Genomic DNA, 18,070 nt, shown 5'->3' on the forward strand with positions numbered 1-18,070 from the left:
CCAACTTTTCAATGTCTTAGGTTTCGTTTCTGAAGTGATTAAACAACTACAGTCTGTAAAGGTCTGTTGTCTCAATTTTAGTTTGGAATGAAGGAAAGCAATGAAGTTCACTTCAAGTTATATAAATTGTTAATGTAAAAATACTTTATGTATAAAATAACTTGGGCTGAAGTATGAATATGATGAAGAATCGAGAAGGAAGGAAGAAATAGCTAATACAAGCATTCTTTGCTTGCCATCGCTTCTGTAGCCGTTGTTTGCATTCCATTGCTGATTACAAGTGCTGTTGTCAGGCTCGCAGACAAAGCAGCTGAGTTCAGTGGAGACTATGGAATGTGTGCAGAGGCTTGAATACAGAAATTTGAATACATAAGGGCAATGAGATTGAAAACATGACTTTTCAGCGAGAGTGTTCTTGTTATTTCTTTATGACAATGGAGACAATCATTTGGCGCCTTCCTCTGCATGATGGAGGAATAAGCTAAGGATTAGCTGTTTGGTCAAATCAGGCATTTGAGATCATTTGGAATGGTTATCCATTGCAGAAAACCAAAGTCTCCTCCACTTGATGATACTGATGATCTTGTGTAGGTGGTACAAGATAACACATCAGTTCTTATGAAAAAAATAGCTTTGTTAATGGTTTGAGATAATTACACTTCTCGGGGGTCATCCTTCATGGACAGTGGTTATGCCTAGATCTTGTTTAACATGCCTTCTGTGCTCTGGTACTCTTTTGAGTTTTGTCGGTTTCTGTTTTAAAGAAGCAGCAGTAGCATCACTGAGTATTAATCTTAAACTTTTAAGAACAGTGGAGGTTCCAATGTAAATAAAAGGTAGACAGAGTTCAAGTACCTATAATGCGCTGGCTTGCCTGGGATACTTGAAGTGTGTTCTTTCTCCATATCTAACTTGCTTTCGTCCTTAATCTTAGATATGATATAAGCTTTAGTTTCAAGTCCTTCATACTTGAAACACTAGTAAGGTTAGATCAGCCTGTATGGCCTACTAAAGCTTGTGCATGTCCAATGTAAGAACAATATTTAAGAAATACCTTTTTAATTATATTTCAGATTTGCATACCAGTAATGCCTGTGCTGCAAAGGATTCTTAAGTACTATGTGTCTTACAAAAGCAGCACGTGCTCAGACAGTGCAGGAAAAAACTAAATAATTTCATTCAGGGCTCTGATCCTAAACACACTCTAACCAAATTTGGTTTTGCTGTTGTATAATGTAGTAATAATAAGACCATGTGAATAAAATGGAGAAACGATTGTCATCAGCCCCTTGCAAAAGCTGTAATTTTGCTTGCTAGATGCCCTATTATAAAAGACAAGACTCTGTGTCACTACTGGCTTTAAGGGGCTGGTAATGAAGAAGCTTGCAAATGACAGCTTCCTTTAAAGGATGGGCAGCTTAACTAGTAAGGTTATAATGCTAACTGTGGAAAGGGTAATAACATCCTAGACCCCTAACAAAGGCTGAGGGGCTGTGCAGTGCTGCATTTAGATGCTTTTAGAGTCTTCCGAGATCTAACTTTTTATATGAAGATTTTATTTTCACTACTTCTAAAACTTCTTTTGAAGCTGCTAATCTTTGCTAGCCAGTGCCAGGCTTCCAACTTCTTTGATTATCTGAAAGTGCATCTGGCTGACCACACCCTCTCATTCATGCTGCAATGTTGTATGTGTTGATGTTCTAGAATGAGTCTGCAGATTTTAAATGCAGAAAATGGAGAAAACGGAGGAAACATCAAGGATGATCTAACAGCGGAAGACTGTGGCTTTTTGTTTGCTCCGCCGGAACCTACAGGGAGACCTTCCATTCTACGCCTGTCCCAGAAAGAAAACTTGCCACCAAAAAGTGTGGCAAAAGCTATGAAGGTAAACTTTTGCTTTTGTATTGATTGTATTCTTTTGCCTTCTATGACCTCTGCTACTGAATGCATATGCTATTTGGAGCTTGAAAATATTGTGGTGTTCATGTTCTTCCTTTTTCTTCCCCCCCGCCCCTTTCTTAAAGGTAACCTTTCAGACTCCTCTGAGAGATCCTCAGACTCGAAAAATCTTAAGTCCGACTATGACAGACAAACTTGAGACTACTTTCACGCTTGATGATTGCAGTGAAGCCTTGGCGGATGATGTTTTATCTGCACTTGTCAATGTTGAGTAAGTAATGCATCTACCGCTAGTAGTATTAGCAATGCAGGACATACTCAAGTTAATCTTTCCACGTTATAAACCTGTATAGTTAAAATGTAACTTTGTGCAGTTTACATCTTGTTATAAAATACAAAAGGACCAAAATTAATGCTGACTTTGGTGCGCGAACTCTTTTTCAAAGATAATTGTCGTTATTTTTAAGAAATTTTTATCTTGGTTGTAATGTTGAATACTGAAATCAATTTCTAACTCCTCAGTAACTGATTACATAGAAATTACTTATGATATAAATAGTTGAAGAGAAAAGAGACTAATTAGGCGGAGAATACAAAACTGTTTTCTACAGTAAGGTTTTCATGTGAGACTACAACTATTCTGAAGCTAATCCTTAAATCCAAGCTTTTAAACTTCTTCTCTTGTATGTTAAGTGCAGTTTTATCTCTTTAGATTTTTTCCTTAAGATACACCTTCTGAAGGGTTAGCTTGAATTGACACCTTGTGTCAATGAGCATTAAGATTAAAGAAAATCTAGCAACACAAAGTGAATATAACATCAATTCCAAGTACAAACAAGTTTGTGTGCCTTTATAGTCTAGCAGCCTGTGGCTCATGGTAGCTGTCTAGAGAACACCACAAAGTCTGCAGTGTTCCAATTTGGGGTTTTACAACTCTCCTTTACTAGCAATGTTCTTATAATAGTTTAATAAAACAACACTATGACAATGTTATTTAATAAGCCTCAATGCATAGGTTTTGTTACTGACTTTTTTTAACTCCTTTTTAAACTTGTATAAACACTTGACATCTATAATTCCCAGTGGCAAGAAGTCTCAGACCTTAGGTTTATCTTCTGCAAGGGCATACATACTTTTGCTTGTTTTTAACTACCCAGTACTTTCGTTTGACCCCCTATTTTTTTTTTTTTTTTGGAAGGGGAGAAGGGAGAAAGAGGGGAACACTTAAATGTTCTTTAAATGTATAGATTTGCTTCAACTGTTAACTTGCATGCGTACTCTAGTTTAGAAAAGTACTTCTCAGCTAGCCAGCACAATTTTTCAATGACTTAATTGCATTTATGCCCCAAACTTATTGCTCATGTGACTAAATGAAGATTTGGTACATATAAGGTTCAAGTGAGTTAAAAGGACTATCGCCAAATTTGTTTTAGTTAGGGAATAATTGTCTGGCAAGACACTGCATTTACTGTACACATCCTTTCTACTTTTAAAATGTAAGGATCTGTTTGTAGTGAATAAGCTAAAGGACTGGGTGTTGCTGAAGGGTGTCACTTTCGACTAGTCTCAAGTCATTCGTTACAAGCAGGTGTCTCGCTCTTGACTGGCATTTATGAGGTTAAACACTGCAGGAGAAAGGGAGGGGCCTGAGTAGCTGAACAAGCCTGGGGCTCAACTATTGCAGGGAAGAGGCACTCAGACCGGGTGAGAAGGACTTCCTGAACTCTTGTCTCCCGCTTTTGCTTTCAGGTTTATCATCGTGGTGGTTTTTAGTGAGTGGCTTTTAATCATGTTCTCTTCTACAGCAGATATGGATGGCACATAGAAAATAACTTTACGAAGGGACAAAACAATGGGAGGAAATACTGTTTCAGGAAGTAATGGTTTAACTCTCTATGGTCTGAGGCTAAGCCTCAAAAGTTGAGTAGAGTTTGGGGAAATAAAGTGGACAGCAATAACTTGTAGAATACTCAGCAGTAGTGAGTACACAAACTTTTTATTTAACCTGTTTCTGCTGCTAGAGAATCTTCTCTTTCTCTTACTGGAGAAGTATTTTCTTGTATACCACTTTGCTCTTCATATATGCTGTTGTAAAGAGTACAGAGTGCCTGAAGTCCAGGTTCTGTTTTGGTATGTAGGCCCTCATAGATGACATGCTGGTGCATACTTTCAGGGGGAAAATATCTGCCAGAATGACCAGACAAAGTAATGACTAGAAAGGCAGAACCTGAATCATGACTGAGTTTGGTCCTAGACTTGTGAGCCTGTTATGACTCATGGATGAATGTACATGAAGATATACTACTAGATGTGCCTGTGTTTGAGCTGCTTACTGCTATAACTCCTTTTAAGCAATATATATTTCACTGTCTAGTGAAATGGAAGGTCCATATGCTGTAGTGAGTAGAGCAGTCTTCAGTGATGACTGGCATAAAGTAAAATAGCTGTGTGGAACAGACAGCTTAAAAATACTGACTAGTTTCAAGGACTAATCTCCCTATAGCTCATGTGTACCAGAGCTTCTAACTTCTGTTTAGGTGGGAATTGAATTCTTGCTATGATATTATGATAGTCTTTTGCTGTCAGACGCTTTGTCAAAAAAATCAGATTACTCTGAGCATGCAAAGCTACTTGTGCAAGTATCTTTCTAAAGATGACTTCAAATTATGTCTAAAAAGCAGCTATAGCATGTGTGATCTTTTTGTGTGTGGTTTTTTTTTTTTAAATGCAGCACATGTCAACAAAAGACTGAAGCTGAAGCAAACAATACAGTGATAAATACACTAATGCCAGAGAAAGTTAGCACGGCTCCTTACCCAGATGATGAGATGCCAGTGAAGAGTCGAGGCTCCTACAATCTTGATTTTGATAACTTAAATGACATCAATCCATTTCAAAGTTCAGTGCAGCTGCAGCATTCTCCTGGAAATCTGCAAAAGTCTCCTGTAAGAGTATCTAGCAACCCTGAGAAAACTTCTGAAAAAAGTAATGTTTCTCTTCTGCTGGATGATACAGCTTCTTTTGCTTCAAATGCAGCAAGTGCAGAACATTCAAGTGAAGAGGAGAAGACTCTTTTCTCTGGAAAAGAATCTGTATTGAGAGAGCCGGAGTCTAACAAATCTAAGCTGTCCCCTAAGCAAGTGATCAGTGACCCTGTGCAGGATGTGAAGTCTGGTTCCGCAGACATAAGCCAAATTGATAACTCACTGGTATTAGCAGAAGCACCTACCCCTGTACAGTTATCTGTTAACTTAGGTCCTAATAGTTCTGAGGTAACTAATTCTTATAAAACTGGGGAATCGAAGCTTCAGAATGTTTTGGTAGCAGAAAAAGCCTCTGCAGAAGAGTCAAAGCCTGCAGAAGATCTGGCTGTTTCCAAAGAGGAACTTGCAGAAAAGCCAGGTGTCACCAAGTCTGGACCAGTAAAACTGGAATTTGACTTTGATAATACCACTACTAGAAAGCCACCTCCGAAGAAACTAGGTAAAAGACCTGGAATTAAGCCACCTTCAAAAAAAATTCCTATTACCAAAACAAAACCAGAGAATACTGAAGCACAAAATAAAAGTAATGTGGAAGATGAAATCCCTGTTCCCAAAGCATCTTATAAGTTTGACTGGGACAAACTTGATGATCCAAACTTTAATCCGTTTGGAGGAGGCTCTAAGATTTCCAGCTCGCTCAAGTGTTCTAAACCTAGCCCTCAGAAAGCTCACCTGCAAGAGGAGCAGGACAGTACATCATCAAGAAGGGAGTCTCTTCCAGTGGAGCAGGATAACAGACCAAGTACCTGTGAAGCTCTTGAGAAACGAGAACCTGAAAGTCTGTAAGTAAATCTGTAGCTGAATGTAGAAGCACATTGAACATGTGTGAAGAAAAGATAATTAGATGTGTCTCTAGTTGATTCCTACCTCCTTGACTTCCTCCCTCTAAGGCTGGCTGAGTCTGCACACTGTAACCTTTAACAATACGTTGCAACAGGAAAGATCTAATTGGGGAAACCATCCTGAGATGGCTAGCTCTGGGCAAAAGGTGTTAAATCTGGAGGAATGGAAGGGAATAGGCTTCTATGGGAAGAGCATTAGTATGTTGGTCAAGTGGCTCTTTCCTCACTCCTTCAAGATTAGTGTAAATGTGGAGGATCAAGTGACTTCTGCTGTTTTTCAAAAAACAGGTAAGTAGGCAGCGGTGTTGCACATGACTCAGCATGTGCAGGGGCTAGGCAATGCTGTTCTGTTTAGTGTCCTGGCTGAACTCTGAGGTGCTGTTTCTTCCTTGCATGTTCTTGGTATCTGAGTGCTATCTCCAATAAAAAGGCTTGTCACTAAAGTTGCGTTTTTTTAGGCACCACATAAAACTTTTTATTTGAGAATAGGAGATGTTGTGTTGTCTTTCCTAGAAAGTCAAACTACTAAAACATCAGCATTACTGTAGACAGTCAGGTGCTTACCAGAACTAGACTGGCACAAGATGTTCATTTGACAGAAATGTTTGCTGTCTTGCTCCCTGTGTGACATGATCAGCTACTATTTACCAAGTTGAAAAGTTAAGTTTGTGCTGTCAGCAGTAACTAAAGTATAGGACTTCTCTAACGAAGTTCTGGGCTTTATACCAATAATCACTGCATTGCTTTGGAAAGAGTGGCAGGCTGCTTGTAATTCTGTTCATGATTAAACAAAAAGCCTATATTTAATTAAAAAATAATGAGCTTAAATGAAAATCGGAGAACAGTGTTAAGTGACCAGGAATAAGTGATACTGCTGTGACTTTCTGCTCCTGAGGTAGCACTGCTTCTGATGGAGGGTGAGCTTTCTGTCACTTAAGTTGTCACCAGGCAAGACAATGAATTTGCACCTCCACCCTCCTTAAAGCTTCCTGTACTTTGTCCGTAAAAAGTGCTTCAATATATCTCATAAATAGAATTCGGAACTGTCTGTGTGACTTGAATTTTCTTTTTTTTCTTCAGGGAAATCTGCAAACAGAGTGTGGTTGAAGACAAGCCAAGAACTGAAGAAGACAAGCTGGGAGTTCAAGCAGAAGCTGAACTTCCAGGAGAGATAGCTATGGTAAGGTATAGGAAAGATAGCCAGTTCTTACTAAGTTGTTCCATGAAAGAGTTCTTTGACTTAACCTTATCAAACATGTATTTGACAAGGTTATTTTGTCCAAGAACTAGTGTTTTTATGCATCTTCAGCAGCTCTAGAATGAATTTCAGCTGCGCAGACTTGTCTTTTGAAGGTAACATCAGAGACAACCAAATTGGTACCTTGGTATTTAGTATCTTTTTTGATCAGCAGTTGCATATAAGGACAGACATAAGGGTGTGGACTCTTAAAAAAAAAAAAAGTGACTCCTGTATAACATGAGCTGTACTTGTTGGTAGTTCAGTTTCTATGCCTGTGAACTCTTAGTTTATTATGTTGGCTGCCCAGCTAGTTTATGACAAAACAATTTGATCATTATTGTGATTTTCATTGCATTTAAATCATTATTTTAACAGTAAAAGGGGTTGTGTGTTTTCTCATCAGGAGAAGCAAATGAGCCCATCTAAAATGTCTCCAGCTAATGTCCCCCCTCAAGATAATTTGGCTTCCTCTGACAGTGGAAAAAAGTCAATGTGTGCAGATGAAATTAAACCTAGTTCCCACAGAACTGAAATAGCAGCAGATGAGCAGACAGCTAGCACTGAACCTGATGAGCTCTTCAGGCCATCATCAGAAGGTAAGGCACTTCTTTAGAACAGACTGAAAGTTACTGTTACAATAACCTCTGTGTATGTATTTCTCTGCTTCAGTTTTGGCATTGGTTCTAGTTTTTTTTTTTTTTTGTTTCTCACTTTGCTCTTCTGAAAGGACTGTAAAACCTGCAATGACTAGCAGGGGTGGGAAATGTACCTCAGCGTATTTCTAACTTTCTCTAGATTAAGCTAAATTCAGAAAGCTGGTGATTAGCATTCAGTTGCCTGGAAGAATGAAATTTAGGCTGATACACATACAATTAGAGTTTGTGGCAGCTTTCTGTACTTAAAAAAAAAAAATGCTCCCTTAAAACCACTTCTGGTATTAAGCACTTTCTAAATTGAGAGCACTAGAGCAATGTGACTGCCTGTATTTGAGTCTTGTAGATTACTGCAGGCCTTAGCATTACTTGAATATTGATTTCATATTGCAGTGTGGATGGTCTTTCTGCACTTGCATGCCTGTCTTGAATGCTTACTTCATAGCTGTGACTTAACCACCTGCAAAGGTTATTCTGTGTAGGAGCATTGTGTGGAAGGATGAGCTAATGACTTGACTGCAGTGCAGTCTGTCACTTATCTTAAGTGGAATCAGGGTTTTGAGAAATGGCTATAACTTCATTGTTCAAATCTGAGCTGTGTGCTAATTTTAATGGCGAGATTGCCAACCTTACTCTTTTATAGGGCATTGTATAAAAGAGTAGAATATCTGAGTGTTTGCCACTTTAACCATAAAACAACAGAAGAAGTTCTTCAACTGTGTGTTTAAATTCTATGTATTCTTACAAGTATTTGGGGACAAATGGAAGCTGTAAGTTCGTTTATCTTTAAAAATAAAAAAATCAGGCAAAGATTTCTTTTTTTTTTTTTTTTCAGGTCCAGATACAAATACGATATTGTTACTAAATGAAAAACTAGAACTGATGACATGGGAGCAGGGATCTTTTTGCTTTATACATGTACCTATTTGTTTCTGTCCAGGTGCTTCACTGTAAGACAATATGATAATATTGTGTCTTCATTGTACCATTTCTTTCTTTTACAGTTCTAGGAATGGGCATAGAAGTAGACTATCTGGAACAGTTTGGGACTTCATCAGTAAGTATGACAGCAATGTTTTGTTTACCTCTCTGACAGAGCAGAGAGGAAAGGAAAATGAAACTGTCAAGCCTTAAATGTTTTCATGAAATACTTTGAATGTGCCCACAGAAATATAGGTTATATTCCAAACGAATATGTCCACAAGGCTGGGCAGGGGGTGGTGGTGGAAGGAATAATTATAAGCAATTCTGCTAAGGATCAGAGGTCAATTTGCAAAGGTGCTATTTTTCTTTAATAGTGGTGAAACTGAGATGGATGATGTTTCAGCCCTCTGCTTGCCAAAACTGCAAGAATATAATGCTTTGAAAGCGTATGATCATTGTTTTGAAAATACTTTTTTTTTTTTCTAAGCTCTTCTGTTTTATGGACAGTTTCAGGAAGTTTGTCTCTAAATTGGGCATGTCATGTTTCAATCAGTTCAGCTTAGTTATTCTTTCTTCTACTTTGGTCCGGAGCAGGAGTGGCTCTAAATATACAGTGAATACACCGAATAGAAATCGGGTTTTGATCGTGCTGTGTTTGTCTTTATTGTATGAGCAAAGACCAAGAATGACATACACTGCTCATTCATCTTATGATGCTATCTCTCCCTTTCAGTGTCTTCTGCTCATTTTGTATAGTTCATAAATGTTTGCCCTTTTGTTTCTGTCTGTGAGCAGATTGAGTTCACTTGATATTACATAAGGATTGAAGTGTGTGGGCACTGATTTCTTACGTAATTTTTCTCCTGAGAACAATGCTCTGACCACTGAAGAATAGGCTCACCCTCTCTCCAGAGGATTACTTATGTGTGTGGGATGTGTTGTGCTATGAAGCAGCATATCTGCCAATTTGTGCCTATTTCCCCTCAGTTCAAAGAGTCTGCCTTGAGGAAGCAGTCACTATATTTGAAGTTTGACCCTCTGTTGAGAGACAGTCCAAGAAAACCAATTTCTGGTACTATTGAAACAAATATGAATATCACAGGAGCTCCACTTCAGTGTGGGTAGGTATTGACTTTGTCTAGGCTATAGTACATAACTTTATATTCAAGCAGTGCCTTTCTTTGTAATGGTGTATGTTTGTTTGGTTTTAGCCCTGTTGCTGATTTAAGTAAATTGCTTGAGGAAGCTGAAAAGCCTGCAGTGAGTCTTCAAAATGAAGAAAAACCAAAAGGACTAGATCTTCTGGGAACATTCACAGCTTCTGTAAGGGTGTCTGGAATGGTCTCTGGTTTCGTGTTGATATTTTGGGAAAGGGATTGCCTGGGTTCTGGACTTAAGACTTACACAGATATTCTAAGGATTGCAGAATACTTAATGCTCATTTAAACTGTTATTTTAAAAACCAGGCTGGATACTCACATCAAAGTTGAACTTTTTGATGGACTTAATAAAATGAAGTATTAAATTTTTGTTTTGTGGAAACTGGTGGCATTGCACATGGTCTAGGAGAATTTGAGCTGTATTTAAGAATGCTTTAATCAAGCAACCTTTCTCATGCAGCTGAAGCCACAAAAATAAGACAAACTTGTATTTTAAATGCACTGATGGCATGAAGAGCACATATTTGATTAAACTTGATACTTTATAAACTAAGGCTTATAGTTTGAACAGCCTTTTATGAACAGGTCTGCACACAGCAGTTCATCCTGAAACGGTGCCTTTTTTACTGGTGGGGAACAGCATGGTGTCATCTGCTTTGATAGCTATAATTGGTGGGTAGCAGTTTTTGTTACATGCTTAAAAGATGTTGTAGATCTCTTTTAGAGCTATGTAGCTATAAGAAAGTTATGGTAACAAAGTTACGGAGGTATTTTGAGTATTCAAGTAAAATATGTTGATTTACCATCAAATAATCTGCACATAGCTAATCAATGGCATGAAAATAGGAATCTATTGAAACTCTACTTTTTTTTTTGTCTCCTCACAGGACACACATCCCCTAATTCCAGACTCTCTTACTGCTGATGTTTCTCCATTCTCTCTTGCTGCTTCCACAAGCACTGCAGTGGATGCTATTATAGATGTACTAAAATATAGCCAAAAAGACATGGATGCAGCTGTTGAGCTGGTTAAAAAAGAGGTATGGTGACCCTTCCAAAGCAGAACTTTGCACAGATAAAACTAATGACAATTCAGTGCAGTGATCAGTTGGTGTTTTTTTTTTTTTTGTGGGATGGGGAGGCACAACGGTATCTCCAGCTTATAAAATAAAAGTAAGATCTAGAGCTCAGTGTGGAGGAGAAAAACATTAGTGGATCAGGGAAGAAGTAGTGAGTGGGATTTCAGGTGCGTTCTGTAACTGTATCACTACAGAAATTGCTTGTGAACTCCCGTCTTCTTACTGATGCAAAAAGTTATGTGTCCACTCACTTAAAAAAATAAATTGATTAATTATGGTTTCTGAGTTATGTAACCTCACACATACTAAATCATGTAAGAGCAGTAATTTAACATAAATGTCCTTAAAGCTATCATGCCATGCCAAAATTAACTTCAAGAGAAAATAAAGCATTCAAAATTCCTGACAAGCTATACTGCAGGCAGTGACACTGAGGACACCAAATGAAGATGACCTGTGGTTATTTGCTGCTTAAGTTATTCTTTCCCTTTAGAGTACAAAGATACTAGCTTTTCTAGGAGTAGCTCTTGTTTTCTGTCATTTAGGAGGACACCTTTACCCAGCCTGTTGTCTAGTACAGGAAAACAAGTGAAACTTTGACAGGGGACAGCTCTTAATGCGTTGATCTAAAATGAAGAATTTATGTAATAACAGGGAGTAAAGCTTGTAATATCTTGAAATTGGTGCTGTGATCTCTTGTTTCAAAGAACTATTTTAAACATGCAAACATAGTTGTAGCAAGACAGGTGTGACCGGATGACTCCAGCTGTGTGTCACTTACACAAATAAAAATGCTTAGAATTACTATATTAATCTGAAAGGAAGACAGACTAAATTTTAAGATTAAATACAGCACTTCATGGAAGCATGCTTTTTTGGGTCTACTGAACCATTTCTGTAGTTTGCAAGTTAAAGTTTCTAACCGGTTTCCATTGTCACACTTTTTTGCTTTTGTAACATTTGTTCTAGTCTATCTATTGTTAATTCTTTCTCTTTATATTTTGGTACATTCTTTTTTTTTTTTTTTTTCACTTGTGTCCCACTTCCTCGCATCTGAAATATTACAATATGTCTAAAATGAGTTTACTCTGAATACTGAAAATCAGCGTACTACAGTATACTGTGCAACTTTGAGGGGAAATCAGCAGTAATCGTGTGCTCTCACCTTGTCTTGTTTAAAATTTCAGGTGTTCTTATGTATTTTGGGCTTCTGTCATTGAAGTCCTCCCACACTGCAGTCAACTATCAGTGTTAGTTCTTGATAGAAACCTCAGGAAAAAGCGTTTAGCAAAGAGTGCTTATACTGCCCAATACTGTTACTATAAGCTTTGCTTTAATTCAGCTGATGTGAAATAGGTGTGGTTATTCTTAAAAGAACTGAAGTGTCTTTAAATTCAGCAACATGGTAGGGGGAGGATTGAGTGTTGAATATAAATTATTCCAAACAGCAATTTGATCTTGACTGGAATAGGCTTCTGGTATTTGCTCTTTCCTGTGTTATTAGCAGATTTGTGTTGCGTGTTTTTTTTTTTTTTTTTTTGTCTGCCTCATAAATAACAAGGGAAATATGTCACTTGAGAGAATATTAATTCTTGAGAGAACATAACTGGCCAAGGAGCAATGATCTACATATATGATGAATAAGAGTAGCCAAGAGGCTGACTGAGTTGACCCTGATCTTGCCTTTTGAAGAGAGATTGATAACATTGAGTGGGAATTGTGTGTGTGAAACCTGCATATTAATCTATATCTTATTTGACTCAAACTTGTAATAAAGCACCTAATTCTGATTCTGTTAAGCAGTTAGAACTTTTTTTTCCATATCAAATTATACCCAAGTTGCCCTTCACACTGTTCTGAGTATCAAATCTTGTATCTCTTTCTGTGCAAGAAATAAAGGTTTCCCTTTTCCCTCAAAGGTTCAAGAGAAACAGTTGGAGACTCAGGAATGGAAAAATAAATATGAAAAGCTTCATATGGAATACAAGGAAATGGGGTATGAATCTGTCCTGATTTTTTTTTTATATCTACTTATTTACTCCAGCTTCTTTTCCTAACTTATGTTCAATGGTTTTTTTTTTTTTCATGTTTTTTAGAAAAATAGTTGCTGAGTTTGAAAGTACAATAACACAAATGATGGGTAAGTTCCATATTTACACTGAGTGGCTTGCGGGGTAGGGGGTGTTGGTGCATACTTAGCCAAAGGTTACTAGCTGAAGGTAGTACTCTTTCACTTCTGATGGCATTAATATTTCAAGTGCTTCTGGGGTGAGTGTAAGGTTTCAGACAAGGTAGAGTAACACTTTTAAGTGTATTCAGACAGACGTGATATCACTTGGTAGGTAATGATGACTTCCTGAATCAGGCATGAACACATCTAACTCCTTATTCTCCAGTGGAGTGTGAGCTGTTGGTTTGTTAAAACTGGCAGATCCAGTTGTCTGCACCTTGTGTTTAACTGTTTATTATCTGACCTCATTTAAGTGATAGGATGTCAATAGAAGTTCTTGCTGCACAGATCTGGCCTTTGCTTCAGTCATATTTGTGGCTTCAAAGCTGGGACGACATTGAATGAAACTCTTGTTTGTGTAGGTACTTTCTCCTAGTTCAAAGCTGAATAGCCAAATCTATGCCTTTCTTAAATGTAGTTCTTTAAGGAGACTGAATATTGTCAGCTTTTTGTGCTTCTTTAAGCCTATGGGAAACATAGCTCAGGTATGCTAAGTAAAACTTGTCCTGAAAGAATTTGCTGTGCTGGTTTGGCTTGTTAGCCTAGTCTCCTCCAGATTTCCAGCTATTGTGTATATTTAATAAAAACAAATATTTTTTTATTCCTTGCTTCTATCACAACCTTTGAGGCTCCTGTTATGGTAAACTCAGGTGTAGTATTTTGACTACGTTTCAAGAGAAACAATGCTTTAGGCAAGAACTTTATAATCGACCTCATGGCATTAGGGTTGGTGTGAGGTAGTATGTAGCAAATAAAAAAAATTACTGCTTCCTTAAAAGCAGATATATGGTGTCCTTTCAGAGGAGAGGCTACATCATGAAACCCCCTTTTCCCTTCAGAGGAAGAATTGAAGGTGTGTGGGTTATCTGTCCATACTATGGAACTAGTTTTATGCTAATGCAATAACTATCATGAGCGTAACTCTGTTTAATTCTACTTTCTTTAGAGGATGCTCAGAAGCAGAAAGAACTTTCAAAGAAAGAAATGCAGAGGATGGTGGAGGAGAAGCAGCAAGTTATTTCAGATTTGAACTCCATGGAGAAATCCTTCTCTGAACTCTTCAAAAGATTTGAAAAACAGAAAGAAGTGTTAGAGGGTTACCGTAAAGTAAGACTCTATAATGTGACTAATATCCTTCCAAGATATACGAGGCTTAGTGGAGAGGAAATGATGAATTTCTAGAGCAGCCATTAATTAACTAGTATAGGCGTTATCTTTAAAACCAGATGCTAAGTTATTGTTTATTTAAAGATCTAAAAAGTTACTGGTTTATTGTATTTAGTGGCTGGCTTAAAGTATGATTATGATCTCTCTGTTAGAAGCTAAAGTTTCTTCAAACAGAACAATGAGCTGTTTCTTGCTGCATGCATATCATTTTTCTGTCAATCATAGAGACAGGCGTTCACGTAGCAACTGCTGCAAAATGGTATCTTGTTTCCCCTACATCATGTTGAAGAGGATGCTGAAGAGGATTTGCTATTACAAGTCAGAATGATAATAGTTTATTGGGTATTCTTTAGCTTAAAAAAAAAAAAAAAAAAACAACCAAAAAGAAAACAAACTTGGTAAAGTCAGGCCTTCATTCTGCATCATATTCAGAGACTGGAAGGATGAAGCTATTGAGCATACACCATGGTTTCTTAATGTGTGACATGCATAAAAATTGATTCAGTTGGTGTTTAAAAAAAGTGCCTTCAGATTTTTCTCCTTCAGTTACCTTTTAATGTCTGTTATTTAATCAAGCTTAGAAGTATCCTGTTAGAAGTTTTGTGGTTGTCTAGGTTTGAGAAACAAGCATAATGTCTGTGTTACAATTTAAGTTTCTGCTTTACTAACGCAGTGGTCTTCCTTCATCTTGTGTCCATTCCATCTTTCCACCCTAAGTTCAGAAGCCCTTTCTGGAGCACAGAGTTAAGGCATCACTTGGAAACAGAGTTGCTAAATTCAAGAGCTGGAATTAGTAGGGAGTCTTTAGCACTTGTTTCAAACAGTTCCAACTCGCTATAATAGCTAATAAAATAAGTTGTCAGTGTCTGAAAGGTAACTTTCTTGCTGTTAATGTTGGATTTATTTAGGTCAGGGTCCAAAGCCGGAATCTTTTCATGGATTCTCTGAAGTAGTTGGATTTCTAACTGTTCTTAGGACAATTGCAAACTAAGACAAAGCTGATTTAAAAAAAAAAAACAAAAAAAAAACACAACAAAACAAACAAACAACCAAAAAAAATACCCCCAAAAAAAACCCCCACAACTGATTAGTGACCTTTCCCCTTTAGTAAAGTTTATTAAAGTTATAAACAGTATATTGGGAGGAAATGGGGCAAATAAGTCTTGCTTTGCAAAGTTAAGAGAGTTGAAAGGAGGAACTTTAGTTCCTATGTAGGTCTATGGGACTTCACAGTTGTTCCTGTTATTCTGATGAGCAAATACTGCCTTTTTGGTGTAGTCAAATGGGCCATTTGTGAAGTGGAGAGACTCTTACATCTACTAGCACATAAAAAGCTAACTAAGCTGCTTGGTTTTGGGACAGAATGAAGAAGCTCTGAAAAAGTGTGCTGAAGAATACCTGGCTAGAATTAAAAAAGAGGAGCAGAGATACCAGGCACTGAAGGCACATGCTGAAGAAAAGCTGCATCAGTAAGTATCATGTCAAGAAGGGAGTGAAATACAGAGTTTTCGCAGTTGTTGCAAAATGTGTTTCATTAATATCAAAACTTGGCTTAAAAAAATTTTAGTTTGGGGATTAATCCAAAGCACAAGCATCTAGTGTGATCGTATGAACGGTTTTGCTGTGCTCTCTGAAGGGGATGTAAACACCATCTTGCTTCTGTTTTAGAGCAAATGAAGAAATTGCCCAGGTACGAAGCAAAGCTAAATCAGAGACTGCAGCACTACAAGCCAGTCTCCGCAAAGAGCAAATGAGGATCCAGTCTTTAGAGAGGACGCTTGAACAAAAGGTTAGTCAAAATGTCATGGGTGAGTCTCTTCAAGCTATTGCTTTAGACTAGGTCAAGAACTGCCTTGTACCAGTGCTAGAAATAGTCATGTGAACTGTACTGGTTTTGATGGCTGCTGTCCTGGCAGGCTTTAGGAAATAGGCATTGAAACTTAAGGCACAACTCTTATGTCAAGACTCATCTGTATGTTTAGATTGTTTGGAGCAAATGTTTGTTCCCATAGGTGGGTTGTGGCAGTACTGTGACACAGGCTACTGTGTCAGGAGGTTATCTAAACTACTGAAGGAGATGGTGATCTAAAACTTACACATGTCCCAGAACAGGATCTGGGAAAGAATCTTGACTGTCTGATTCAGCTTGTTCATAGATGTGATTTGTTAAACTATTAGCACTCATACAGTATTGTCTGAACTCTTTCAATATTGTTCAGACCGTTAATCCCTGTATTTGATATTGTTTTATAGATAAAGTCTTGGAATGTTTTGTAAAGATCGTTTTCCTGTGTTGGAACCCTTCAAAAGAAAAAGCTTTTTGAGGGTTAAAAGTCATATTGCTGGAAATGCATGCTATTAGTTTTACTGTAGTATGGCTGTGTCTTTGCCAGCATTGAAGACTTAAAAAGAGATAATGCTGACACGTTCCTGTTAGGGAATTCCTGTATTTGTGTTAGTCTCCAGGCTTATGGTTAAGGTTTGCATAGCTGAAGAAACAGTAGGCCCGTAACTGGAGAGACAAGCTATTTAACGCAGAACTAGTTTTCTTCCTGTTATAAATACAGTAACACTCTATGTTAAGAACTCTTATTAAAATCGCTTGACCATATAAGGGATTATACAAACTGGAAATTATTGCCACATGCCAGTAAAAGTATCAAAGCATCATCCTACAGAGTTGTCTGTCTTATGAAGATTAAAATCTAAACTGTCATTATCTTGAATTTCAGTGTATCTAACAAAAAGACTTTGAGTCTGAAAAGTCTTATTTCACTAGATCAATTGGTCTCCATGTATAATGGTGTAGTCTGGAAGAAGTAGAGACAATATAATGGATTCTGGCTCACTTCCTGAGGCTCTTAGGTTGCCATGTGACCTTCTACAAAGCTGACTGTCCTTTCGAGTAAATTTGCACGAGTCACTAGCATGTAAATGGACATTATCTTCCATGTGTTGGCAAATATGACTTGTGACTCAGCTTACTACATGGGTGTAGCATAGCTTAGACATACCTGAAACTCTTTTTTTTTTTTTTGTCTTCAACAGACTAAAGAAAATGATGAACTAACGAAAATCTGTGATGACTTGATCTTGAAGATGGAAAAAATTTGATAGTTTAACTGTCTTGTAAATATGTCTAGTCTCTGACTTCCTGTCTTGTGTGTTCACTCACTTTTTTAATTATGTATGTGTGGGGAAAATAAAAACTCTTGACTTGCACTTGTCTTGCATATTATTGGCAGTATCTTTTGTAGGAAATGTCAAACTTGAGTTCAGTTGCCACTTCTAGTAGGTAGCAGTGTCTTGCATAACACTTTCACATGTCACTTAAAGGAAAAAACTTTTAATTGGCTTGCCCTCAGTCTTTTCCCTGTGTCAGAACACCAAGGTTCTGTACTCATGACCTGGCTTTGCTAGTGAGAGTCAGGATGGACCATTGTTGCTATTTTTCACTTCCTGCTGTCTCACTTAAATCAAAACATTCCAGAGTTACAAGATTTCAATAAAACTTGACTTGTCACAAATGCTATAAAATATTTAGTAGCGAAAAAAAAAAAAATTTGGATCTTGAGCTGTGTGTTTGTGTTTTGGTTGCCTTTTTTTTTTTTTTAAGAGGAGCTGGAGTGATTCTGTTTTTGCAGACAAGGCAAGCAGAGTACTGAATAGCAAGACAGATTGCTTACTAATCTATCTCCATGATTTTTTTTTTTTTTTTAATGTCATTAGTCTGTCTGATGCTATTGACTTTCCAGTCACCAGTTGAGAACTCCTGGCCGCTTGCCTGTAATGGAAAGCCTTGAGAGATGTAGGCTGCAGGTCACAGGTTATG

General features: G+C 37.6%; 1 protein-coding gene across 1 annotated transcript; it reads left to right on the forward strand.

Annotated features, from left to right (window-relative positions):
* Positions 1 to 1,705: 1,705 nt before the first annotated feature.
* TACC3 (transforming acidic coiled-coil containing protein 3) lies at positions 1,706 to 17,460 on the forward strand (the record flags this gene model as incomplete). Its single annotated transcript, XM_082482971.1, has 15 exons — positions 1,706 to 1,885; positions 2,025 to 2,170; positions 4,631 to 5,725; positions 6,866 to 6,965; positions 7,429 to 7,621; positions 8,683 to 8,735; positions 9,590 to 9,723; positions 9,814 to 9,925; positions 10,650 to 10,802; positions 12,761 to 12,837; positions 12,938 to 12,981; positions 14,018 to 14,178; positions 15,601 to 15,707; positions 15,907 to 16,027; positions 17,287 to 17,460. 15 exons carry the CDS (start codon positions 1,706 to 1,708, stop codon positions 17,350 to 17,352), a joined length of 2,742 nt encoding a protein of 913 aa, XP_082339097.1. The 3' UTR covers positions 17,353 to 17,460.
* Positions 17,461 to 18,070: the final 610 nt, after the last annotated feature.

This window comes from Vanellus vanellus (assembly GCF_965231255.1).
Source record: "Vanellus vanellus genome assembly, chromosome: 4".
NCBI classification, from domain to species: domain Eukaryota; kingdom Metazoa; phylum Chordata; class Aves; order Charadriiformes; family Charadriidae; genus Vanellus; species Vanellus vanellus.